The following is a 26505-nucleotide window of genomic DNA, read 5'->3' as shown; positions in this document are numbered from 1 at the left end:
AGCTGGAGCAGGGGGTCTCCATCAGCACTGAAGCCAGCCTGGAGCTGGAGCAGGGGCTCGCCATCAGCGCTGGAGCTGGAGCAAGGGGCCTCCATCTGCGCTGGAGCCAGCCTGGAGCTGGTGCAGGGGGTCTCCATCAGCTCTGGAGCCAGCCTGGAGCTGGACCAGGGGTCTCCATCAGCTCTGGAGCCAACCCGGAGCTGGAGCTGAGCTACCAGAGCCACTCCGGAGCTGGAGCTAGCAAAGCCGGAGCACGGCCAATCCTAGTTTATGGTGAGACCTGTTTCTTTCTTGTTAGAATATGCAAGCTTGTTTGTGTGTGCTGATGCGCTGGGCAGGCAAAATAAGCTGATCCCTGGAGCCAGCATTACACTTCAGCCATCAACACCAGGCAGAAGGATATCTACATCATCAGATGGAAGGAAACGCAAATGGATGAAGAAGCAGATGAATCACATTAGTTTACTGTAAAGCTACGTCTTAGTTGGTGCCGAGTTCAAATTAGCATGAAGTTTTAACATCTACTCTCATTTAATGGAAATCATTACTGACCTGATGTCACCTGGGAATACTGCTGCCTGATTGGATTCTTGTTTGTTTCCTGTTAGCATTGTCTAGCAGCAGTGAGCCAAAGGAATATTGATTGGTTTTGTGTTTTGTCAGAAGTCACCAGTGAAGTGGTGACCTGCAGCCACACCAGAAAGTCTCTCTGTGGTTTGACAGCCTGCAAGTGCATCACGTTTAATTTATTAATTATAGTCATCTGTTATGCTTTGTGAATGCAGTCCTGATTTGCTGATGATTACGCTATTTATTGAAGCTGACAAGTGGGGAGCAATTAAGTGTGTTAGTTTAGGGGTATTTATAATTGCTTCCAATTAACTTTATTTGCATACGTCATGTAGCAGAAAATGAGAATCCAGCCAATTTGTTTTAACATTGAGTAGATTGTGAAATTTACCTAATAGTCCGGATGAGCTCCACGGCATATTTTATACAAGAAGATTAGAAGTCTTCTTCAAAAAAAGGTAAAGCTGAAAACAATTTATGTTATTTATCATATAGGTGTGCTGATGATGATATAAGTCATTGGGCCTCATTTGAGAAGCAAACTTTTGTTAATCTGTGTATTCATCAGGAAAGCTGTGTTACAGTGCATTAATTTACTGAGGTGATTTACAGTATGCACAAGGTTGACAATGTGGACTGTAGGATTCAGCACACACAGTATTGGAGAGCCTCTGCTTGAGAGAGGTCCAGGACTGAATACAGGAGCAGGAATGGTCCTTCTGGTCAGGATGAAGATACATTGGTTCCCATTCAAGTATGAAATTTAACCATTACCTCATGGGTATTAATCCTTTGATACCGTCTAACCTGAATAGATATTCCAAAGCTGCACGTAGTGCCAGTGACACAGTCGCGCCCTGCCCCCAAGGGCATAAAAGAGACTGTGACACTCAAAACGTAATCATTTTTCCTTTCACTGAGCTGACAGAGATCTATGAACAGGTAAGTTACACATAGTGTTATATCTGATTGTATTATTATTGTTCGTTTGTGTTTATCACTTATTGCAAATTGTTGTTTTTACACGTTTTAATAAAAACTTCATGTATTGTGCACTCAGCCGTGGTTGTTCATTAGTCCCTCAGTGGTCTTGTGCTCCGCGTGAAGCTGGCAGCTCTGCTGCCCCTTCCCCGGGATCGAACGGCTTAAGCCGGCTACTGGTGCTCTCTCGTAAGCTGCTAGCTTCGGTTGAAGTGTAAAATAAAAAATTTTATTATAAAAAATATATTAAGATATCGGTAATTGATTGATTACTGTGTTGTTTGAGAAGAAATTGTTTTCTCTGTTGTATTTTGTGTTTTTTTTTTTTTACAGAAATATTAACGCGCTGTTGGGCTCAGCTGTCCTGCAATGAACAATCTGCTTGCAGCTTTTGCACAGTGTCTCTGTAGATCTGCTTGCAGATTTAGTGTGAAAACTGTTAGGGCTCTAGCAATAGGCTTTCCTTGGGTTTCGATTTGTTGGTTAGTCAAAAAGCGTTCTAGGTGGGCATCCGTATATCACTCCTGTGGTAACGGTACTTTTGTACAACGAACAAGGTTACCCTTCCGATTCAGCAGTTGCTGGGCTTGGCTCTGCTTTGGGTCTGGCTGCTTGCAGTCCTTCCTGCAGTGTTTCGTTGCCGCTCTGGTCTGCTTGCAGTACCATTGCGAGAGCTGTCACAGTGACAGCAGGCTTTCTCCAGTCTTAGGGCTGTGTTGTGTTAAGCCAGAAGCTATACAGGTGGGCACCCCTGCATATTGCTTCTTCGGTAACTGTAGGTCAGTGATCTACCACCGTTCCTAGTGAACAAGGTTACCGTACCATACCATTGCACCGTGCCGTGCACCGTACCGAGGGTACTGTGCGCTGTATACTATCTGTATATACCGTACATTGGGCATTATAATATAATTAGCACTATACCGTACTGTGTATACTGTGCATTGCCCACCATATTGCACTGCACTGTAAAAACAAAACAAAAAAAAAAACTGTTGCACTGTAATGTGTGTACTGGGCTTGTTCACTATAGAAGTGCAGGTGTTAAGCATTCGATACGTTGATACTAGTAATATAGGCTATACTGATAGCAATTACAGTTCAAGTTTGTTTGCATTGCACACCACTGCAATTACATTATGCCGGGGTTTTATTCGTGCGACATATTCAAGAAAGGTCTCCCCACAGAGGACAGGCATGGCAGATGTGCTGCCTATCTGGGTCTGGAGCATACTAAGGAGGCACTTGTCAAATGTAGCTATTGAGCGTTTTGTGCATCCTTTTCTATTCATACATTAGAGAAACGAGTGTCTCACAGCTCTGTAGAGCGCTCGCTGTCCGTTCCACCTGAACAAGGCTCCCCTCCCTCTTCAGCTCAAAAGGGAGCTGTATCCTCTCATGAGAGGTCTGTGCCTAGTGAAAGTAGAACACGTAGGAGACCGGTTTCACGGTCCTCCTCGTCTTCTCCTTCCCCCTCCCCTCCTCCGGCTCCTTTGCCTAAGAAGAGGATAAAAAAGAACCATAGGTCTCATAGATCAGACAGCTCTGAGCAGCTGGATAAGCTCTGGGAGGCGGTCTCCCAACAGGGAAACATGTTAGCTGAGCTGTTGCGAGAACGCACTGTTACACCTGCTCCCTCTGTGCCATTACAGTCACAAGGAGTAGTACACATAGAATGGCAGCAAGAGGATCTGCTGTCTATCACTGAGTCTGATGAGGCAGTCGATCGGGAGTTCCCCTCTGAGGAAGGTGATAGCATAACACCAATGGCGCAGGTGTCACTATCAGCAGGGCTTTTGCCACTCATTAAGAGGGCGTCTTTTTTTTCATTAAGAACTTGTTATTCTATGTTGAAATTAATTTTCGGCTTTTATATTGAAGCTTGTTGTGCACTACTCCTTCACTCAAACCAAGTAGGAATTTGCTTGCACAGTTTAAGACGTTTTTCAAGTCAAGTAAGCTTATTTGTGTATAAAAAATAACAAGAGTGTCATCTTACTTTAAAGGCAAGGAGAATACTGAAATGTTCTTTGTATTTCTCCGATCCATGCTTGGAAAGAGGATAACTGCAAACTGTTGTCACCATGTAACCTTTAAGATGTCTGGTTGTAACTTTGCAACTCAGAACTTTTATCTTCAATAAACTACACTTATCTGGACTCAAAGAAGAAGCCTGCAACTTTGCTTTCCTTTTTTCTTTTATCTCAACAGTCAAAGTAATTGAAAACCGTGATGCTTTTAGGAACCGCTGAGAGCATGAAGATGGAGACTGTTCCGTTTGAATTTGCTAAACACTTTGCATCCTGGAATGTTGCATGAGGTGGTGCCAAAACTGCTAACTCAGAGTTGTGGAATTCCTGTCACCTGATATTCTGTATGAGACGTGCAAGCATCCAGCAGAGCAGTAAATAGCCTGGCACTGTGGATTTAGACTGGGTCCTGCCTGCTGGCCTTCATACCGACCAGTGTTTTTTTAAGTTTTACGGTACTGTCCTCTACTATACCCTATAATTACTGGTTTAACTACTTTCAGCAAAAATGATCATATTAAAAAAAAAAAAAAAAGTTAAATCTTTGAATTGCTTTTTTGATTCATGTAATTCATATAAATGCATGGTTTGATGTTCATTAGTATCATCGTGTGATTTTCAGATTTTTGTCTGAGCAACATGCTTTTAAGTGACAGTTCTCTGTCAGTCAAGCAGTCACTAGGTCCACAGCTGCAAAGGAATACGTGCCGATCTGTGAATACATAAGCACTGCTGTGTCAGAAAAAGAAAACTGCATACAGGTGTTTAATAACAAGCCCCCGCTGGGGATGCATGTCCCCTGTGACAGGGATCTAGCAGAGGTGCCCGTATGTAGTCAGTCACACTGGAGGATGACCAGCAAGTTGGATGTCAGAGTCATATCAATAATCTGCCTTGGCTGACTACTCAAAGCAAATCAGAAAGAGTAGCAATCCTGTTACTGTAGGATATATTCTGATTCGTTCTAAATTCGGCTTTGCTCTACAAATCCGAACGACTTCTCCAGTAACAAGTGAGGTGGGGGAAGTATTAGCATTGCGCTGTGCACTGAAGCCCATAGATGAAGCATTGTGCACTGGATCCTGTGCAATATTATTATTATTATTATTATTATTATTATTATTATTATTATTATTATTATTTATTTCTTAGCAGACACCCTTATCCAAGGCGATTTACAGTCGTAAACAAAAATACATTTCAAGAATCACAGTACAAGTAATAATACAATTAAGAGCAAGATAAATACAATGACTTTGGTTCTAGCAAGTACAAGTATGACAAAATACGATTCAATAACGGAGCAGATAAGTGTCAGTGATAGTTACATCAGGATATAATTAAATACAAAATACTACAGATTAAATAACACTTGACAGATTACAGTACTCTAAAGTACAGGATTAAATGCTGTAAAATAGGGGGCAGATAAGAGCAAGTAAAGCACATTTAAGAGTGATAAGTGTCCAGGGGGAAAAAAAGAGGAGTTCTACAGGTGCTGTCTGAAGAGGTGAGTCTTGAGGAGGCGCCGGAAGGTGGTCAGGGACTGAGCAGTCCTGACATCTGTAGGAAGGTCATTCCACCACTGTGGGGCAAGGGTGGAGAAGGAGCGGGCTCTGGAGGCAGGGGAGCGTAAAGGAGGTAGAGCCAGTCTTCTAGTGCAGGAGGAGCGGACAGGTCGAGTGGGGGTGTAGGGAGAGATGAGGGTCTTGAGGTAGATGGGTGCAGTCTGGTCAAGGCATCTGTAGGCTAGTACACGAGTCTTGAATAGACGTAGTCTTGCCTGTAGGGACCTTGCAAACCTAAATATCGATACTGACTTCCTGTACGCACATATAAGTGACCCTGTGGAATCCTTTTTTGACATGTTGAAGTCGCAGTGTAGTGTGCCCAGGATGCAGACTACATACCTGTGATTGCATACCAGTGTCAATATTGACCTTCTGCCAGGGTTTTAGTTCCACTCTGCAGAATATTTATTCATTCATTCATTCATTCATTCAGTACTATAGTCCATAACCAGCAGCGCATTTTAGTATTATTATACTGTATAAAAAGGAAATATTATGAAAGGTCCTTAGAGGGGGCACCTTACAATTCATGAACAGAACAAAATGTTAATTAATGGCTTGATCTTGGAAAATGAAAATCTAATATTTTTTACAGAATACTTTTCCAATAGAGATGGCAGCCATCCCAGATCGAAGCTGTGCTCCAATAGGACTGTGCTCTTGGAAGTAGTAATTCATCATATTATTCCACTGTAACATTGTACTACTTTACTGTATTCAGCCACACATTTGGATTGGAGGTCTGGCTGTGGTGTTCAGCAATAACCTGTTTCTTGATAACTCAATGACAAACAGCTGGTACAGCAAGAGGTTGTCAGAAATTACACCAGTCAATCCTAATCTTGCCTTCTATTGCTGACTTCTATCACAACAGCATGAAAACAGTTTCCTCTTTTTTTAGCATTTGATTTCATCTTCATTTGATTTCATCTTCTTTTCATGCAGTAAATGCTTTGAAACAAACATGGCATTTCTAAAAGTGAAGGGTTGAATATAACTGTTTATACCAGCACTCTACTCTGTTGCTCTCGTATGAACTGTGATATGTTATAATCAATTAATATAGTAATTCTTGTAAGGTAGTCTCAGATTAGTGCCATGCCCAAGGTCTGCAAAACCAACGTTGATTTATTGTCTGTATATATAGCTGTATTCTATAATTTTCTAAATTTAAGTTCCATAATTAGAGGACAGTGACAATAACCATTTCACTGCCACATTGTTTTAACCTCTAAGCTATATCAATGATACACACTTCACTGTCTCTACGGTTGATACTCTGCTGCTTTCTGTTATTTTTCAAGTTACTTTACGTATTGTGTCTTTATACTAAAAGATTAAGATGAAAGGATATGGTGAACTCTCTGTACTGGGTTCAACTCATTTCTCTGATTGACAGTTACCGGCTCTCTGGACTAAGTGTGTCCTAATGGCATCTCTGGAGTGAGTGTTTTAAATTGGTTTCAGCCTAGTTTGTGTATCGATAGGCATTACGTAATCCCTAGGCCATAAGCTTCCAGAGTGCTTTCTAAAGCAGTGAGCCACAGTATACACCCAGGTGAAGAATAGCAAACATGTAGTGTGAATTCATTATTTATTTACTATAGTACTATACATTCATATTTATGCAGTATGACGGGAAGTTTTTTTTAATATTTTTCTCACAGCAAAATGATTGACCAAGTATTATTATTTTGTCAGCTACAATTGTAGCAACAGAAATCTTTAAACCATATTTATTCAGAATTGTGTTACTAGAACTACTGTCAGTTAGATATGTGACACTCCTCTGCAACGAGCACTGGGAAGTCGGGCTCTATGCTGGAGACTCCAATTTGAAGGCACTCTTTTGTGTGTTGGAGACTGAGTCGATTTCGCTGTTACTTTTAATCCGTGAAAGTGCAGAGAAGGATGCTTCACATATGTAGGTTGACGGGAACATGGAAATAAACTCATTAACATCTATCCAAACATATCTTTCGGTGATTTTTTGGAGTCCCCCCACGCAAGTTAATTACGGCCTAAACTTGGTACAAATTGCAAAAATTCTAATTTCAAGGGGGTTTAATGACCAGTGGTGGGACTTGAAACCAAAAGTTTTTCACAGAATTTGGAAGACTGGTACCTAAGGTTATTACAGCAATGCTAACATTTTAGGACCCACATCCCCTACAGGGTAAAGGGTTAGGCTGAAGTTTGAATAAAACTCGTCATTTACCCCTCGTCTGGCAATTTGCCAGAAGTGAGTAGGGTGCTGCTAATATTTTATTCTAAAAAGCCCTATTCAATATGAGTAGAACGAGGTGCTACACATGATGGTAGCATCTAAATTGCACCTTGGGTGATTTTCCTGGTGAAGGTCCCTTTCTCACTTTAGGTTGACCTTTGCAAGGTCACAAGTTGAAGGGGACATTTTTTTAAACAATAATGGCTATCATTTCTGAAGTCAGCGTGTCTGAAAACCCCCAGGTGAATTTTTCTAGGAAAATCTGAGATGGACGTGCAACGTCACTGGTTGATTTGGCATGGAATGACCTAAAGGCAGATAAGAAAATAGAGGGTGAGGCTGAGAGATATTGAGTTACTACCACAGGACAGATTTTAACCTGTTACATTCTAGCCTAGGGGCAAGTGTGATCTATTTCACGCCATAACATAATGTGGACAGACGCACATAACCTTCTGCAGACTAAGGATTGCGTGTCCAGGTACACAAATCAGAAGTAACACAGATATTATTTATAATAGTTATCTAATGTATAAACAGTTGCAGGTGTATTGGCACATTTGAATCTCATGCTACAATTTGCAAGTTGCCTACTTTTTTTTTTTTTTTTTAATCTTTGCATGTTACCAACATCTAATTACCCAAGTTTTACCATTACAGAGTTTGTAGTTTTCAGTTGACCTTAGTGTGACAGGAACAGGGTTCTGAGTAATGTAAAATAATCGTGTGTTTCTTTTTAAGGAGATACAGATTTCACTCACAATGACTACAGCAAGATATAGGCCTACTTGGGATTTGGCCCTGGACCCCCTAATGTCCTGTAAACTGTGCCTTGGGGAATTTCCATTGGAGCAGATGACAACAATAACCCAATGCCAATGCATCTTCTGTACACTGGTTTGTATGTTTCTAATATTGGGCATTACTGGGCTTAATTTATGCGTTTTCTTTTTTTTTTTTTGACCCAGTACACTGATAAAGGCATTGGCTTAGACTGTGTTTATAACTGGGTTTCAAAAAACCTCCAGGAGTTTTAGGTGTAGACAATATAAATGTGATCTTTATAAAAAGATTACAGATTAGACTGAATATTTCATAAAGTTTCTTTAATTTATTCATATTTCATACTTGCATAGCAATGAGTTACCACTATGTTAAACACATTTGGGAAATGGTTGGGCATCCTCAACCAGCATCCTAGCAGCACCAGCTTGTCCAGACCAATGCCTCTCTTGTATGTTATTCATGTTTCCTGGAATACAGAGCCTGTACTTCTGCTTGGGTAAATTCAAAGAATAGCAATACCTTCAGTGGACTGTTATTAATCTGAAAACCGTCTTGAGACTTTGCCGGTTAATGACATTTCAATTGGTGCAAACAGTAGTCCCTGATAGACAACTCATTAGACCTGCATAGACAAGGGTTTTAACGTGTGTTGAAATTCACCTTGTCTAAAACCTATTGGCAACCACGGTAACCGAGCAGCACACCACACAAAAATCACTGGTAGTAGATGGATGTATTAATTCGATTGTGTTGTTAATTTGAAGGGGGTCATTTTAATTTTCAAACAAACTCAAGACTGTTCCAATGAATGATCATTTAAATTGCTGCCTTCAGTAAAGAGGCAGATTTTAATTGCCAGTAGATTTCACTCAATAGAACGGTCCCCCCAGCTGTGAACGCATGACATGAAAGCAGTTATTATCGAGTTTTGATGCTGGCGAGTCTGGCTGAAGAGCACCACAAAAAGGAGAATGTTATCTGTATCGTTTCATCTTCCTGCATCTCTAATGCAGAAATTAAACCAGATTGTTTTACATTATTCAGGGGAATCGTTATTAATTCATAAGCACAGATATATTTATAGTCCATTCTCTGTTTTGCCAACAGTGCCTAAAACAGTATGTGGAACTCCTGATCAAAGGGGGCCTGGAAGCGGCTATTAGCTGCCCCGATGCTGCCTGTCCACAACACGGCCATTTACAAGAAAATGAGGTATTGTCTGGGATGTTATTTTCTATGATTGTATTACCACTGCAACCTAATAGCGGGTTTCTGGTGCACCAGAAATATCAAACACTATATCTAGACCAGAAGTAGGGGTGTCAAGTATGCACACTTCAATTTAGTTACTACTGTTATCCTTTCAAAGACCATTTAAACTAAACTCACATATTGATCACAAAATGAATTCAGTAAGGAATATATTTGCTTTGTTGTCTGCATTGTTTACTCAATGAATTTTCTTGTGATGTCATACCCCTGTTCAGTCTAGAGATCCAGTACTTAAACCTGTCATTTTCTTTTTGTGAAACAGAACTTTAAAAAGTTTCAATAAAACAGATTGAATGGAGTTTTCAGTTTTTTTGTGAAAAAATAAAATACCCCTGGATTGAAAGTGACCTCCAGTGGGCAATGTGCCCTTCTGTGCAATAATTTTCCTCCAAGCCTCAACTCCAGTCAATATTTGTATAATGGCACACCTCAGCCTGCTATCCCGAAGATCAAAACTATTTGCTTATGGTCAGTGTTCAGAAGTGTTTCAAGACTTGGATTATACCGTGCATTCTACAAATAGTATTTAAGCTGTAAGAAGCTGCAGAGAATTGATAAAAGATCCAACTGTGTGAACTAGATTTACCTCTCTGACTTGATTGAAATTCCTATTTCTTTCAATGAATGTTATACTTTAATATGCAGGTTGGTCCTCTCTGTGATGGGTTTGCCTAACATTTGAAGAAATAAAAGTTGAGTTGTGAATTGGAGAATTAACAGAGGCTGTGATGTTGGCAGTGCAGCATTCTAGAAACAGAAAGGGAAACCGTTCATGAGGAAAAGTAGCTACAAGATCATTATTACAAATCTAGTCACAAACAGTGACTCAAGTCAAATATATATTACGTAGAAAAAGCAATTTCGGGGGGAAAAAAGGTAGTTCCTTTAATAAAATAGGGACAAACATAGCTGTTGCTTCAAAAGGGACTGTCTTGTTAAGGAGCTTTAACACACTACTAGAACTTGTGAGAATACCGCAGCTCAATATATTCTTTTGGCAACACAAATATTTATATGCATTGCATTTTTACCTGGCAAATTCGGCTTAGCAAGGGAAATGTGTGTTGCATTATGCTACAAGCAAATGCCAGAATCAGAGGCAAGGCAAAGTACCTTGGTTTAATTTTAATTGCAGCTGACGGGCAATCGTCTCCCGAGGTCATCTTTTATACTGTGTTGCAGGTACATTACTTAATTAGGTGATGCTATAATTAAATAATTTCCATGTTAAATTCTAATTAACTGAGGTGTTAAAAAAAAAAAAAAGATTAGAATTGTAAAATTATTGCGGTATAGTACCTGTTCATTGTGCTCTCTGCTGATGTATCTTTATAGTTCTTTAACACTATTCTAGTAATACAATCTTCTTAGCTTAAAATGACGATTGTTGCTGCAATAATAATCCTAAATATAGTCAAAAGATAGTAAAGCTGTACCACCTAAGCCTGTGTTTGTGACAGCATCAGAGGATGCCAGGTAAATGCTGAGACAGGTTAGGATTTTACCACTGCTCGTATTTCTTCTTTTTTTAACAGATTGAATGCATGGTGCCAGCAGACATTATGCAAAGATATAAGAAGTTACAGTTTGAAAGAGGTAAGCTATTGTTTCTTACATAAGGGAATTGCTTTGTAAAAGATTCATGTGAGGAAACCATCTCTGAGTGTTGGTATATTTGCTTTTTTCTTATTTGTTTACACATATAAACTAAACGCATTTTTCAGAAATGCATTTAAAACTAGAAACTTATTACAGCATACTCTACTGGAAGGCATGTGAGTTTTTGTACTGAACATCACAACAACTTGTACAGTAAGTGCATTTATTTTATATATACTAAATCTAATAATAAAATCAATAGCTCGTTGCTGAGAGCTTACCCTGATTGACAGGGTAACTAATGGAGTGCCAACCTTGCCAGGTTCTGCATGAATGAAAGGCTCAAAGGAAGCCTGGAGTGGGAAGATTGGGCACCAAGCCTGAAGAAAGAGCAACTGCGCTTTTCCTTTTAATCTCCTTAATCAGATTGACTACACATATTCTGTGCAGAAAGTCACCTTGAGTTTCTTTTCAGTTGTTGTCAGGAAACTTGGTATCCACCTTCCAGTTCAGTCTGAACTCTGTTGGATTTTGAGTTTTGGCCACTGACCAAGCTTAAAATGGAGCATCATGCAGCCTGTGGCACACAATCAGACAAGCAAGAGCTTTTCAGACCGTGTCTGTCTGATTTTGAATTTGCTTTCGTTACAGTACAGATTGAATTAGCTTTATCGAAAGCTAGGTCACAAGGGGAAGTTATGGGTGGGTTTCTTTTCAACTGAAAAAAAGTTCTACTATAACCCTATTGCTAGGTAGATAGAAAAAGACAACTACTTAAGTTAAGTTTGCATTTTAAAATGTATGTCATTGTTCTTTTGCATACTATGTACTATGATGGGCCTCCCATGCATGGTCTTTATTACTGTGGGGTGGGAGGGTCAAACACCCCAGACATTATTTTTGCACACAGCAGTACATTTTGAAAATAAATGCACACCACAAGGCTGTGGTCCTTTCAATAAGTCTAATATATATTTGTTAATGATCGTTAATAATAAAAATCCAGTCACATTAAAAGTAGTGTAGTATCAGCAATTGCATTTCATCACCAAATTTGTTGATTTTTGAAAATAATCCAAAAGGCAATGTTTACTAAGAAGAATAAAATGAATTATCATATGTTGAATACAATTACAGATAACAAAAAAAAACCTATGACTTGGTTATGTATAAAACCTTGATACTTTTTGTAAAGTATTGAGAACACATGCCAGGCTTTCAGTGTAATTCCGCCAGTGGCATTAACAAAACACAGAAGTGTTCAACATGGTGGTTCTTACTTGCCTTGAGCGAATTAAATCAGGCCGGTGTTGCATGAAGAGCTATGCGTGTGCTGTCACATTGTTGGTTGGCCGATCTTATCAACATGATTTCTAAATGTGTTTTAAAGCAAAGACCTATAAACACAATCTGTGAGAAATCTAAATATCGCAACCGGCAGAACATTCTGTCTTTCTTGGAGTTTATATAGATGGCAGCATAATATTAGTTTAATATTAGAGATGTACAGAGGGTTCTGTTTTCCTTTGTGCCATCAGGCACCATCAAGGATTTGTCTGCTTTTAATTAACAAAAGTGACAGAACGCCAGCCTGGACTTTAAGCAGCGGAGGTGTGTGGTGCCTGTTGGCGTAACAGAACATTGCTTACCAAGTGCTGTGTTTTATTCCACTGTCTCTATCAACTGCCTTACGTTTGTTTCTGTTCTCATTAATTATCAGCACTGTCACTGTGTCCACTAAATTCTCAACTCCAATATTACAAAAAGACCATTATTTTTAAATCAATTTCAGTGTTTCCATTCCATTGTAGTATGTTGCTTGTTTTAAAGAGTAAGTAGCAGAGTTCTGAAAAATCCAGCGTTACCCATCCCCACGTGTTGCTACAACTGTTTAAATAGCGTACCTGTAATTTCTTTCCATTGTTAACATCCTGACAGCTTTTTACACTTTAAAGCCTGTTTCAAAGTTCTTTTCAAAATGGCCGCTTTAGTGCACTGATAGTGTAAGGATTATTGCCCCCATTATACATATTTTTAATTGCTCTCCCTGCAGTGATCTAGAGCAGTGGCTTTCAACCTGTGCTACGCGTACCAGTACTGGTGCGTGACAGGCTTGCACACCAGCAGTTGCTCTTTATGAAGATGTGATTCCTCACCCACAATACTCCCTCAATCGCACCATCGTAATGCATCGATCTGTTTGTACCACTGAATCACAGAGAAGTGAGAAATTATGATGAGAGGGATTTGTTGTGAACTTTCAAAATTACTGATGGGGAACCAAAGAAGCCACTCTGTGTTGCTGATTGTGGTGAACTCTTGTCAAATAATTTAGATGATGTCGTCACATTTTCAGTGAGAAACCCAGCTGTAATCAGGTAGGTCTCTGTTTTACAACAGCCCTGCTGGAAACACTGGTACTTGAGATGAAAAGGTTTAAAACCACTGATTTAGAGGACAGATCTCAAACCCCAGTGCACTAGATCGGCAATTTTGAAAAGAGCTTTGAAACAGACTTTACAGTTATAAGTGTAAAAAGTTGTCAGGATGTTAACAATGAAAAGAGAAATGACAGGTGTGTTATTTAAACAAGGGGAGGTATACCGCTTTTTCGGAACCCCACTACTTACTCTTTAATGTGTTCACATATGTAGAACTGCTCTAGGATCACATAATTGAAAAAGTATAACATTACATTTTAAAACATCATGCCAATATATCAGTTGCAGTGGATCCAATGTATAATGTGATATGTTGTAACAATTGTAAGTCGCCCTGGATAAGGGCGTCTGCTAAGAAATAAATAATAATAATAATAATAATAATAATCTGCCTTCACGTTGAGGCTGTTTGTTTTTGTTTCCTAACTCCAGGGGTTTTCATACATTCAGTTCATGCTGGCTGCCTTTACTGTGCATTTTAAATCCTAATTTATACATATTGGTATAACTTACAACGAAAACATTCAATTCAATGCATTCATTAACTGATTTGTACTGTAACGTAAAATAGCTATTGAGAGTCATATTCAGAAATCATTTACCCTAGTGCAGCTTTTTTTTTGGTCTTTGTTTTGGTGAAAGCTAAAACAAAGCAAGAAACAACTAAGGTGAATTTGGGAACTGTTACATTTACTGCGTCATAAACTCTTAACGTAAAATGTTAAGAAGCCATATTAACAAAACATTGAAATTACACTTCCTGTCTTTAAATGAAAAGCGTCCCGTCTCAGTTCAATACTGACTGGTGCACGTTCCTGAGAAAAACCTAATCTCTGTATATTAAGACTGGTGTTTTTGTCTCAGAGGTTCTGTTGGATCCTTGCCGGACCTGGTGCCCGTCCTCCTCCTGTCAAGCCGTGTGTCAGCTGAAAGAAATGGAGCCCCCTGCCCTACAGCTGGTCCAGTGCACAGCCTGTAACCTGGAGTTCTGCTCTGCCTGCAAAGCAAACTGGCATCCTGAGCAGGTCTGCCAAGAGAACGTGCCTATGACATCGTTCCTTCCAGGAGAAACAAGGTAACGTATCTCCTGGTGCTGAGTGCTGGCAAGAGGGTGCCTGTTGGGTCTATCCGTATGTCACATTTCCTATACCGGTAACTAGATAACTGCTTATACAATTGAGAAGAAACCTGATAAGGATATTCTTTGACAGTTATTTGGAATATCAGAATGCCTGTCTCTCCGCCTGTCCGTGTGTCTCAGTTTCACTTTGTGTGTGTACAGTACTGGCACAAATGACGGCAACAGCAAATGATTTACAGCAAGACTGGGGCTTGTATTGCTCAGACCCTTTACTTACTAAATATCTTGGTATCCCTGAATAGATAGTCGTCTCCTCTTTTTAAAATATGCTAAATATTTTAATGAGCAAGACATCTTGCATGTAGAATGGTACCCAGAAATGTTTTCCTTTTTCTAGGAAAACAGTACAACTGGGGATGGGGAGTATGTTGCTGGATAACTTCGGACTACTTGCTCACTAAATATCATGGTATCCCTTTGTAACAGGGCGAGGAGCCCTGTACATGATTATTTGTTTATTTTTAGAACGGGGCACCCCTCCGTCCCTGTGTGATTTTATTATTTTGTATTGGTTTTGTTGTAGTAGTATTTGTATTATTATTGTTAGAATGATTATTATGATTTTTTATGTATATAAAGGATGGTGAATAGCCGAGTGTGTTATTTTGAATGGATGTTGTGTTCTTTAAAAATCCGATGTTTTCTTTGTTGTTATTGTTTGGTTTGGATGTGGTCTGGCAGATGCGATGGTAGCAGGTCGTCTCTGCCAGACAGCTCGTGAGAATGTGGCTGGTGCCATTTATTGAATTATTGTTTAAGTGTTTGTAATTATTTTGTTAATCACCTGCATATAAACCTGTAGGGCGCTCAGTTCGGGGTGGGTGTTCAGAAGTGGAGAACGAGAGCAGAGTGAGCGAGTGGATTAATATTATAAACAAACCTAAAATATAAATAGGAACAGTGACAGCAACTGCCCAGCCTGTCCTATTGTTTGTGTTTAGTGTTAGTGATTATTTTGTTTAAACTTTTATTTTCGCTCTGAGCAAGTGTTTTTGTTTAAGTATTTTATTTATTTTTGGTATTTAAAAATAAACGGCGCCGCACTGCCTTTTGCACCGCAGTATTTTGTGTTTGTTTTCTTCCTGAATTCTGGCCTGACGTCACAACATCGGCTAACCTGTCACACCCTGTATAGATAATTGTCTCCTCTTTAAAAATATCCTAAGGATTTTAATCGGCAATCTGTCTCAAGTTCAGTGGTGTCCTAAATATGATTAATTTACTATTAATGTACTAATTGTCCCTAAAGAAAATCTGCCCTTAAATTAGGACATTGCTGTAAGAAACAAATGACCCCCCATTAAAATCTCATCCTATGTCTGCTTCATCCTCTGGAGGTGAATGTAACTCATTTAAGACTGTGTTAAAAACCTCATCCTTGGGCATTGCAGATGTGTCTTTTATCAAAGTACTGTGGTGAAATGTCTCATGTAAAAATGGGTTTCAAAGCAGTCATTTAATGGCTATCATGAGAATCAATAAACCATGAATTGTCTCTGCAGTTTAATCAGTGGACAGCCTTGGTTTGTGTTTCCCACAATTTTTTACACAATATCATTCTGGATGCGCCTGTGATATTTTTAAACCTCATTGTTTTGTCCATTGATGAATTTGGAACAATGAAATTCCCATGAGACTGAGCAAATCTGGTAAATGAAACAGTTTTTTAAGAGTCTGTCATTGTTCAGTTGTGCCTGGGAAACAGCATTAATATGAGTGTACTTGTCACAGTTAATTGTTCCCTATGTATGTGTGATAAACTGTAAAAGGCATTTATAAAGAAATAAAGGGATTTACCGTACAACGATCAGAACCTATAGATAGTAATATATGTAGAATCATGTTGGTAATACAGATTAAAACCATATTTGGTTTTGTTGCCTCATTCTGTTTCAGTTCATTCTATAAGAGTGATGAAGATGATGCTCCGATCAAGCGTTGTCCAAAGTGCAAAGTCTATATTGAACGTGATGAAGGCTGCGCCCAAATGATGTGCAAAAACTGTAAACATGCCTTCTGCTGGTACTGTCTGGGGTCTCTGGATGTGAGTATGAGCTCCTAACAGTATGGTTGCTCCCTGCTCTATATTTTTTATAAAGTTACCATAACATTCAGTATCTAATTAAATGATTTAAAAAATACTTTTTTTAATTAAAAGTAATGTTTATAGTGAATAAAGTAATCGACACCCATCTGCTAATGTCATAACTGTGCGTGACTAAATTCTAAACAGATTATTCAGATTTGTTTTTCCTATTGGAAAATGACAGATGGCTGGTGTTTCATGTCATACCTCACTCCAGCTAATTTTACATTTGCACACAATTAGATATTACATGAAAATCCACTGAACATCCAAGAATACATTATGGATGCTTGTGGCAGAGCGAGAGCTCTGCCCATGTATATTTATTGGTGTTTGGTGGTGGTTGGCAGGGATGGGGTTAATTCCTCCTTGACAAAAACATGTCAGTGTGTGGCTGGAGCCTTAATTGGATAATTGCTAATTATTGATTAATGAGGCTCCAGCCACATCCCATAAAAAGAGAGTCCAGGGCTCCATTTGGAGAGAGGAGTTTGGTGAGTGAACCTGTGTTGTTTTTGTGTCTCTATATTGTCTTAAGTTCAGTGAAGCCTCTGCCCAGCCTGAACAGTTTTTGTAAGCTTGTCTAAAGTTTTATTTTGCCCTTGTGCCTTTTTGTTTGTACTTTTGTGTTATTTTTTGTTTCTTAAAGTGTGCTTTAGCGCTTGCAATTCCCTGGCTTCTGTCTCGCCGCTACCCCGTCACAATGCTGTACGTAGCTGCCCGTGTACTGTCAAACCTCTAGGAAGGACCACATGTCTGTATGCCTAAAAATCCTGTTGTGCACCAATGGAAAAAGGAAAAGTTTTCAAACCATTGTTGTGAGGAGATTTAAAAGTAATAATGTTGATAGTAAATACAATAGTCAACATCCATCTGTTTGACTTTAGTTTACCATTTCAAAATATGGTTTTAATATCATAAATGTGCATGATTAAATTCTAATAACAATAAATCTGTGCTCATTTCAAACATCTCTTGCATTCCATGAACTAGTGTAATAACGTAACGTAACACTTTTTGGTTATTTGTTGTGTGGTCGTTTTAAGCAGGTTTGACTGTGTGATGTTTTGAATATTCATTTTGACATTGGTCAGTGGACAATAGGCCAAAAAGAAAAGCAATGCAACTTTTGAATAATTCCTTACAGAACTAAATAAATTCATTTTATTACACGAGTTTCTAGCCACCCCTGGCTATCATTAGGCTATGTGTGATTCACAGCTGTTCTCATGTTCTGTAGCTGTAACTTCAGGCTAGGCTCTGCTGATGGTACTTTTGTTCTTTATGTGTAACAGGATGATTTCCTATTGATACATTATGACAAAGGACCTTGTCGCAACAAACTTGGACACTCCAGGGCATCTGTAATCTGGCACAGAACACAAGTAGGTACCCAGATCACAACAACAATTCTCATGTTCCATTCATAGAGAGAGGTTTTGAATTCTGGTTTCAGACCCCTCTCCTTTTATGGCAGATTCTCCAATGGTCATTTTTTCCTTGTACAATAGGTCTTTTATCTTTGTCCTCAGCATGACAGTACTGTGACCACATTCATCACTCGGTGCTGGGCAGACCTATTAACAAGTCCTTTGAGGAGACAAGCATAAGGCTGCTTCTACCTGCACGCACCATGCCTGGTTGTAACCAATTGCTATTAGTCTCTGTCTGATTTAAACTGAGCAGTTGGTGGAGCATAATTGAGCACAAGTACTATTTTCTTGAGCAACACAAGCCACTCCATGTTTTTAGCTTATAATGGCTATGTGCCATTGTTCATAGTAGACACAGAAATATATTCATATGCAGTAAGACATGATCTGTTGAACACACAGGAATACAAGTACTGTACCAGACACAAGTGACTTTCCAGTGGTATTTGTGATTATTTTTCTGGTTATTGATTATGAACCATTTGCCTTTGGAAACAAGATTTGCACCTGTAAGACAAATTAATGTCAATTTAAATCTACATTTTATGTTCTTTATAATTGCCATTCATTCTACAAAGAATATGTCAAGCCCAGTTTACCTACTATAGTGCTTCCTCTTTCATTCTTGAATCAATTAAACCTAATCCTCCCTGATTCAGAGGGATTTCATTGTTAGGATAAGCAGTCTAGAAGACCCCCTTGTTCACGTTTTACCACTGCCTGATATTTGAAACCCTTTATCTTTGCTCTGCAGGTGCTGTCCTCTATTTGTTGATCAATCTCAGAATCTCATTGTAATTCTAAGCCATTGAAATTCACATGATAGCGCTTTTAAGTTATGGTTGCCTCTCCAGTGCACCATTTCCTGTCTCAGCAATGTTTTACAGCAGGGGTGTCCAATCCTGGTCTTGGAGGGCTGGTGTCCCTCCTGGTTTTTGTTCCAACTGTGCCCTAAATTACTTAATTAGAACAATAATTGGTCCATTTAAGTAATTTAGGACACAGTTGGAACAAAAACCAGAAGGGACACCGGCCCTCCAAGACCAGCATTGAACACCCCTGTTTTACAGTGTTTAGAAGACTTGGGATTCTGCACAATTAAAATACTTCTTAGATACTAGTACTTAACAGACAGATCTGAATCTGAAGGTAAAATAATCAGACCTTCCTCAACTGATGATAAATAGTAATTTGTATATTTAAGCATCTCCTTCAGGGGAGTTTATATCTTGTGTACTTTTAGATACTGATTTCATGTTTACATTGTTCAGAAAACTCCTTGGGCAAAATCTGACTTTTTCTCCTGATACTAAGTTGCTTCTGTGTTTCACCTATATGGCTACAGTAGATGCTGGTAATGCAGAATTTAAAAATAATGACTAGGTATTAAACTTGAAAGATTCCAACGCCTAATGGAAATTGTGATGTTTTTTGTCACACTTTATGTGAATTGGTACACTTCCAGCTAGCAAACAGTTTATCATTTCATGTTTCTTGGCATACAGAACCCTGTACAGCACAGATTAACCAATAAGAGTCGATTTAATTGTGAATAAGATTCTTTTGGATTGGGTATCTGAATGCTAAGCCACAGGGTAGGTTGGTATAGACCGTGCCCTTTAAAAGTTGTATGTTACTTCATTCACTTCAGCTCTTTACATCTGGGGCAAACAAGGTTGGGTTGCCCTTTACAGCTCCTTTCAATCAATAACACAATCCCTTACAAGCATGCTGTTTCTTATCTGAGCACAATTTGCCTTCATTCTGTACCTGTCAGGAAATCCAGGAGATCTATCATGGACCGATATATTCTTTGTAAGGGATGAACAAAAGCTTCATTGAGACAGGATCTCCAGCAAACAGTCCGTGCTCTCTTGCACCCTTTGTCATGTTGAACAGTTCTAAGAAAATTAGAATTTGTGAGACTGACTTGCCGTGCACATTGAGCGAAATATTGAGCGAACAAGAGAAAGGTTACCAGCAAGACTTCTGTTTTGATGGTATGGAAATGCGCAGTAATCAAAAACATTGAAAACTAGAGCACAGCAGGCCAGATCAAGTGTGTTTTGTTTGTTTGTTACCCAGTCCCTTGATGGGTTGAATTCTACATACTGTAGTACAGGTAAGTCCAAAGCTGTATTAAAGTGTTGGCTTTTCCTGTATGGGTTTCTTAAATAGGCTGCATGCTGCAATGTTCATCCTTTTTTTTTTTTTTTTTTAATTGAACAGCGCCCTCTTCTGGCTTGTGGTATAACCACACTCTTGCTTTCAAGCCAGTGGAAAGAGTTTTAGGCTAGAGGCAATGAAATAGGGACCATACTGCATTTTCACTAACTGTGAAAGGACACCCGAAACAAATTTTTTTAGTTTCAGGAAATGCCAGCATAAATGTTACATATTTCACTTTCCTATCTATGTAAATAATAATGTTTTGTCAGGCAGTAACTAAAGAAAGAAAGAGAGAGTGAGAAAATGTCTTTGGATTTTAATCCATAGTGCTGGGACTGATTTCTGAAAGAAGTACTAATGAAAAGAACTGGAAGCTTAGTGTTACAGAGCACCATGCAAAGTTTACTAGAAAAGCATTATGTTGCCTTTGCTGTGTTCTGTGTTGTCTGTATAGCAGCATTATATTTACAAAAAAAAAAAAAAAGTATAATTGCACATCATAGGTCATCAACTGGGCAATTCATTTCTCAACATTTACTCATGAGCGTTCGCCTAAGAGAATTCTAAGGATCACAGTGTGTATCCAGATCACGCTCCCTCCTGCAACAATGCTGTTTTTCTGTTCCCTCAATACGCCACTCATTTCAATAAGAGTCCCAGCATTGGTACAGGAGGGAGCCTGAACCGCACACACTGTGATGTTAAGAAGAGGAAATCTCTTTCTCCTGGCGAACATTCCCAAGTAAAACTTGAAGAAAAAAAAATTATATCCCTAGTTTACTAAACTATGATGTGTGAATAAAAAAATATCAAAACTATCAGGGAATATGTGGGGAAAAAATATTGCTGCGATATGCAAACAATACAGCAAAGGTAAAATACTGTGTATCTTGTAAACACTGCAGGGCATTCTGTAATAATATCTCTCTTTTCCCAAGGCTAGTTTGATCTGAGTTTGTTTTGGTGACTATTGGAAAAATTCATAATGAAAGCAATCCCATTAAAAGCCAATTAAAAAGATGAGCTTAAAAAAATGTCTGTTTAAATCAGACTTTCTGTTCTGTCTTGCAGGTGGTTGGTATTTTTGCCGGGTTTGGTCTGTTGCTGTTGGTGGCCTCCCCCTTCCTCCTTCTGGCCACTCCATTTGTCTTGTGCTGCAAATGCAAATGCAGCAAGGGTGATGATGACCCACTGCCTACCTAGCTGCCTGCCTGTTTTCTATTCGGAGGGCTTTGTTTCTGTTCACCAGCACTGTTTCAGCCTTACCTGGCCCATCTTGCTTTACAGTACCAGCTCCAGTGCTCTGCTCTCCGGAAAGGTCCCCAGTGCATTAGAGACTGGCTCAGCTCTGAAAGGAAGAGTGCAAAGAAAGAAAGACAGAACGTCAGTTAAGTGGCAAATGAAATGTACTGTGAAAGGTCCCTTACGAGAATCTGAAAGGAAGGTGTCGGGCAAAACAGCTACAGAAGGAGGTACAGGTGTTGCAAGGGATGCTGGTAGCTATTCATTTTCCAGCTTCGGCAATAAAATGGGGGCGAGGAAGCCCAACAAAAAAACAGCACACAGTTCTAGTATCACTTTGTTTTTGTATATGATATCTATGAATCTCAACTAAATTAAATAGTTTCAGTAAACACACAAAGCCATCTTTTTTTTTTCTTTTTCCTTGAACCATATGATAAATAATATGAAGCAAGTGTATTTTTGAAATGTTTTACCTTCGTGTATTTAACCCTTTTGAAGTTGCATTTTTAACCCTCAAGTCAGAATGACTCTGATACTGTCACAATTATAAAGCGACTGGCATGTTTTGTGTAAACTTGCTTCTAAAAGTCCTAAGGATTAGGAAGCTTTGTTGAGTTGCTACTTTACAGTCGGCCTTTGTAGCTGACTAGTAGTATTCACCCTACATTTAATTCTAAGGTTTGTTTTTAGTACTGTAACATAGTGACTACAAAGCTAAGCTTTGATGCACATTTTGCTTATTGTTTTTACAATGCCAAGTTAATCTGCATTATATCAGTGTTCATTTGAGTTTGGGACCTCTGAGGGGGGAGGGGGGGTGGAATACAGCACCACTAAATGGCCCATGATTTTTTCCCTGTGTTCTGATTATTATTCATTCAACCTACCCCTTCAGACCAAAATACCTCTGTTTTGTTAACAATCAATTAAAAAAAAAAAAAAAAAGGTCTCTGCCATTAAACACAGAAACATGGGTCATAAGTGCTGGTATTCTGTTTTTTCTTGACTCAATCCACCCTTTAAGTACGTTCTGTACAATTTCATTAGTTTATGTATATACTGTACTGTGAAGACATTTTATAAGTTTGAATTTAACCTGTCTAAATCATATTTCTGCCTTCCAGTGCTGATATTGTATTTACCTTTATTTAATGAAAACAAGTAATTCATTATTATTTAAAAAAAATAAAAATCTGAATAATCAGTATAGTCTAGTATGTGCATGTACTGTATACGCCATCTTTCTCATCTCCCATCTTCTGTTTTAAAAGTATTTAGAGGTTTGCATAGTATTATTATTTGTTTATTTAGCAGACACCTTTATCCAAGGTGACTTACAGAGACTAGGGTGTGTGAACTATGCATCAGCTGCAGAGTCACTTACAACAACGTCTCACCCGAAAGACGGAGCACAAAGAGGTTAAATGACTTGCTCAAGGTCACACAGTGAGTCAGTGGCTGAGCCAGGATTTGAACCGGGAACCTCCTGGTTACAAGCCCTTTTATAACCACTGGACCTCGCAGCCTCCCTACAATGGAAATCCAGTTTTTATAGCACCTTTCCCAAAGAGGTTTCCTAAATTAGTTTTAAAAGTATGGGACAAGCAAGTTTTCATTGTATATTTTAAACCAAAGACGCTTCAATATTGACTTCTCTACGTGCATTGCACAATAGTAACATAAAAAGTAACAATGAAGGCTGAAGCGTGTAATATATATATATATATATATATATATATATATATATATATATATATATATATAATATATACAGTGCCTTGCAAAAGTATTCAGACCACTGACCAATTCTCATATTACTGAATTACAAATGGTACATTGAAATTTCGTTCTGTTTGATATTTTATTTTAAAACACTGAAACTCAAAATCAGTTATTGTAAGGTGACATTGGTTTTATGTTGGGAAATATTTTTAAGAAAAATAAAAAACTGAAATATCTTGCTTGCATAAGTATTCAACCCCTGTGCTGTGGAAGCTCCCAGTTTATACCAATGAAAGAAATTGCCCTATATATATATATATATATATATATATATATATATATATATATATATATATATATATATATGTACCGGTATATATACAAATACTTGTCTGTCTGTTATATACTGTTTTACATTTAATTCCCTATCAGCAAAGTTTTATTTTATCCATTGACACCCTCATTCAAAAGAGGGAGAAGGCAAAAGGGAGAGTGGCATCCAGAAGATTAAACTCCTGCTCTGATTGGCTGAAAGCTCAATTGAAGTCAGATTAGAAGGGTAGTGGACTGAGTCAGGAAGGAAGGTATAGACAAGGTCAACTACCAAGCCATCTGTCATTAGAAACTAGTATGCAAGGCCTGTATTGTTATTTAAAACATATAAATTACATGAAGATTATTTATCTTTTCAATGTTGTGATGCTTTTTTCTTTCTTTTTTTTTTATTCAAGACATTCTATCGGAATGTTGTCTAATGGAGCATCCTAATTTGTGGATGGAAGTTGATGTTTCTAATAAGATAATAGCATTACCCTCACTAGTGATCAGAGTTATGTACGTTTTGGCTTGCCTTGCCTTGTATGATTATGTTAATACGTTTTTACAGTATTGTAAAATGGATAGCGAACTGCAGTACACCATTTTTTAAAGAAATTACACAGGACCTCATTAAAACAATCCCCTGCAGTATCTACATGTTAATCATAGTTTATAATGACAAATAAGATAAATACACGCTTGTTTTCTATAAAAGTCCTACCGCCATGCTGAAGTAGATAACTGCTGCTCAGTGAATTTTTCATGAGGGTTGATTGAAGGAATCTGGGCAGGGTTTCAGTACCTCTTACCTCATCTTCTCAAGAGTGCCTTGAGGTTAAACATCCTCAAAGCATATGGGACCATTTTTCTTTGTCAGTAACGGCAGCTCTAACAGTACTGGTGAGCCCTACATTGAAGCAAATGAAAAGGCAAATCTTCAGAGAATAACAAAGTCATGTTAATGTTATCCTAGTGAACTAGCCAGTGTATTCAATTCCTTGTGTGTAATTTTACATATAGCATAAAAATAAAATATATATATATATAAACCAGGGGTCAGTCTGTCCTAGAGCAGATGACGCATGTGCTTTAATCCCAGTTCAGACCTTTCCTCTAAATACAGTAGAAGCAGTTCCCCATTGAAAAATCTTTGTTGGACTATACTGAAGTAAATATTTTATATTAATGTAATAATAAATAATACATTTATTTTCATGAAATAATTATTCAAGCATTGTTTGTGTTCTACTTTTTTTTTTAGTTAATTCTAGTCAAATTACTTGTTAATGTTGTTTTTCTTTTTTCTTAATACAATGTACAGGATGTAACCCTATTGTGTGGCAATTTTGATGGCAACAAAAGGGAGACTTGGTGGTCAACATGCCAGCAACTTGTTTGGGGCAACATGCCCACTATCATGTTTGGAACCGGTGTCACATGGTAATAAAAAAGCTAAGTGGACGCATGATTTGGGATTAAGAGTACTGGTGGGGCCCTACATTAAAGCAAATGAATTCTGTTGCTAGCTTGTTGACTGTGGCCTTGCTTCTCGTGTGAACACCACATTTACAAGGCAACACGTGGGCAAACAATGTCTTGGTGCTGTAGCCATCAACAAAAACTCTTATGTGATTGCAATTGAAGTTTCCAAAACCTCCTGCATTTATTTATGTCAGCTCAAAGTAAAGCTTTATATTTTACTCTACCAGGCTAATGTCATATTTCATGTTGACTTTCCTTGCATGTATTGTTCAAGAATTGGAATTTGCATTGCCTTTGTTGCACAATATTTTTAATGTATACACATATTCTGATTAATAAATGTATTTACATTTTATTACATATGCAATTGAATTCTAGCTGTAGAATTGTAACCTTGTATATTGATAAGCATGACAAAGTCTTGTATATAAAATATATATATAGTTCAGTTCCTCTGTAAAGTGTATTTAAATGTAAATGTATCTATTGTGCCACTAACACTGTGATATTAAACAAAATGTTTACTACCTGTTCCATAATGTGGTATTTAAAAAAATAATAATATAATTTATTTATTTTTCAAAACAGTTTAGAATTTTGAACCACCTCATCAATTATTTATTTATTCATTTATTATAATAACATGGAAATGTAGGTCATGGTGAGCAAATAGCTTGTTCTCCTCTTTCAGCAGAACGTAACTAGCTAAAGACGGCTTTAACAAATCCGGTAGTTTGTGTCTAATAGGGAAATCAATTATAAATCAAATTCAAGGGCTGGTCAAAAGCTTTGCACTTTAAAAATAAATACATAAATAAAACATTTCCTGCCGAGGGAACCCAAGACTGGCCTGCTACACATCATGCTTTCAAAGCCAGAGTCACTCCAGGTAATGCTAATTAGACACAGATCACTGTAGCTCAATCCATTCCTCTCACATCCCATCCTTAACACCTGCAGAAAGTGCTACAGTGGAGCATTTCTCATGTCTCTGGACAAAGTTTTGGTACAAAAGACAGCCGAAGTAAATGACAGCAAGCTCAGCTAGACAATGCTTTAGCCTGTACCAGAATTTCATTAATATCTGATAATATATATCATTAGTTCTACCTGAACTTAAATCTCAGCTTTGAATTGTGCTTGCAGAACCTGAAATGGAGTGTAAACAGCATTTCATTCCACAGTACTTCTTACATTCCCTCGAATACATCGAAAATGTAAATGTGGATACTACGAAATATTACAGTTGCGAACACCAAAGGTGGTGCAGATTAAGCTGCAGTGAATCAGGGCACCCAGGCAATGGCTTTTCTTCAAATGGTTTGGGCAAGCCCTGTGCATATACTATATAAAGCACTGTGTGCCTAACGTGTCATTTCTTATTAATTTCAATTGCTTGATAACTGTTTAAGGTCACAAATGCACTGTGCGA

At 38.3% G+C, this 26505-nt stretch overlaps 1 protein-coding gene across 3 annotated transcripts in view; it reads left to right on the top strand.

Moving 5' to 3' along the window:
* The window catches only part of LOC117411490 (probable E3 ubiquitin-protein ligase RNF144A-A), a 33690-nt gene extending 8090 nt beyond the window's left edge, over positions 1-25600 (top strand). For all 3 annotated transcript variants that reach the window (XM_034019092.3, XM_034019094.3, XM_034019093.3), the window contains 7 exons: positions 8121-8276; positions 9273-9377; positions 10973-11033; positions 14342-14552; positions 16515-16662; positions 18000-18089; positions 21378-25600. In XM_034019092.3, coding sequence (XP_033874983.3) covers positions 8121-8276; positions 9273-9377; positions 10973-11033; positions 14342-14552; positions 16515-16662; positions 18000-18089; positions 21378-21509 — 903 coding nt within the window. In that variant the 3' untranslated portion in view covers positions 21510-25600. The remainder of the gene's footprint in view (positions 1-8120; positions 8277-9272; positions 9378-10972; positions 11034-14341; positions 14553-16514; positions 16663-17999; positions 18090-21377) is intronic.
* The last annotated feature ends 905 nt before the right edge of the window (positions 25601-26505 follow it).

This window comes from Acipenser ruthenus, chromosome 6 (assembly GCF_902713425.1).
Source record: "Acipenser ruthenus chromosome 6, fAciRut3.2 maternal haplotype, whole genome shotgun sequence".
NCBI classification, from domain to species: Eukaryota; Metazoa; Chordata; class Actinopteri; order Acipenseriformes; family Acipenseridae; genus Acipenser; species Acipenser ruthenus.
The sequence above is the reverse complement of the archived record's forward strand: the minus strand, read 5'-3'. Positions and strand labels throughout refer to the sequence as shown.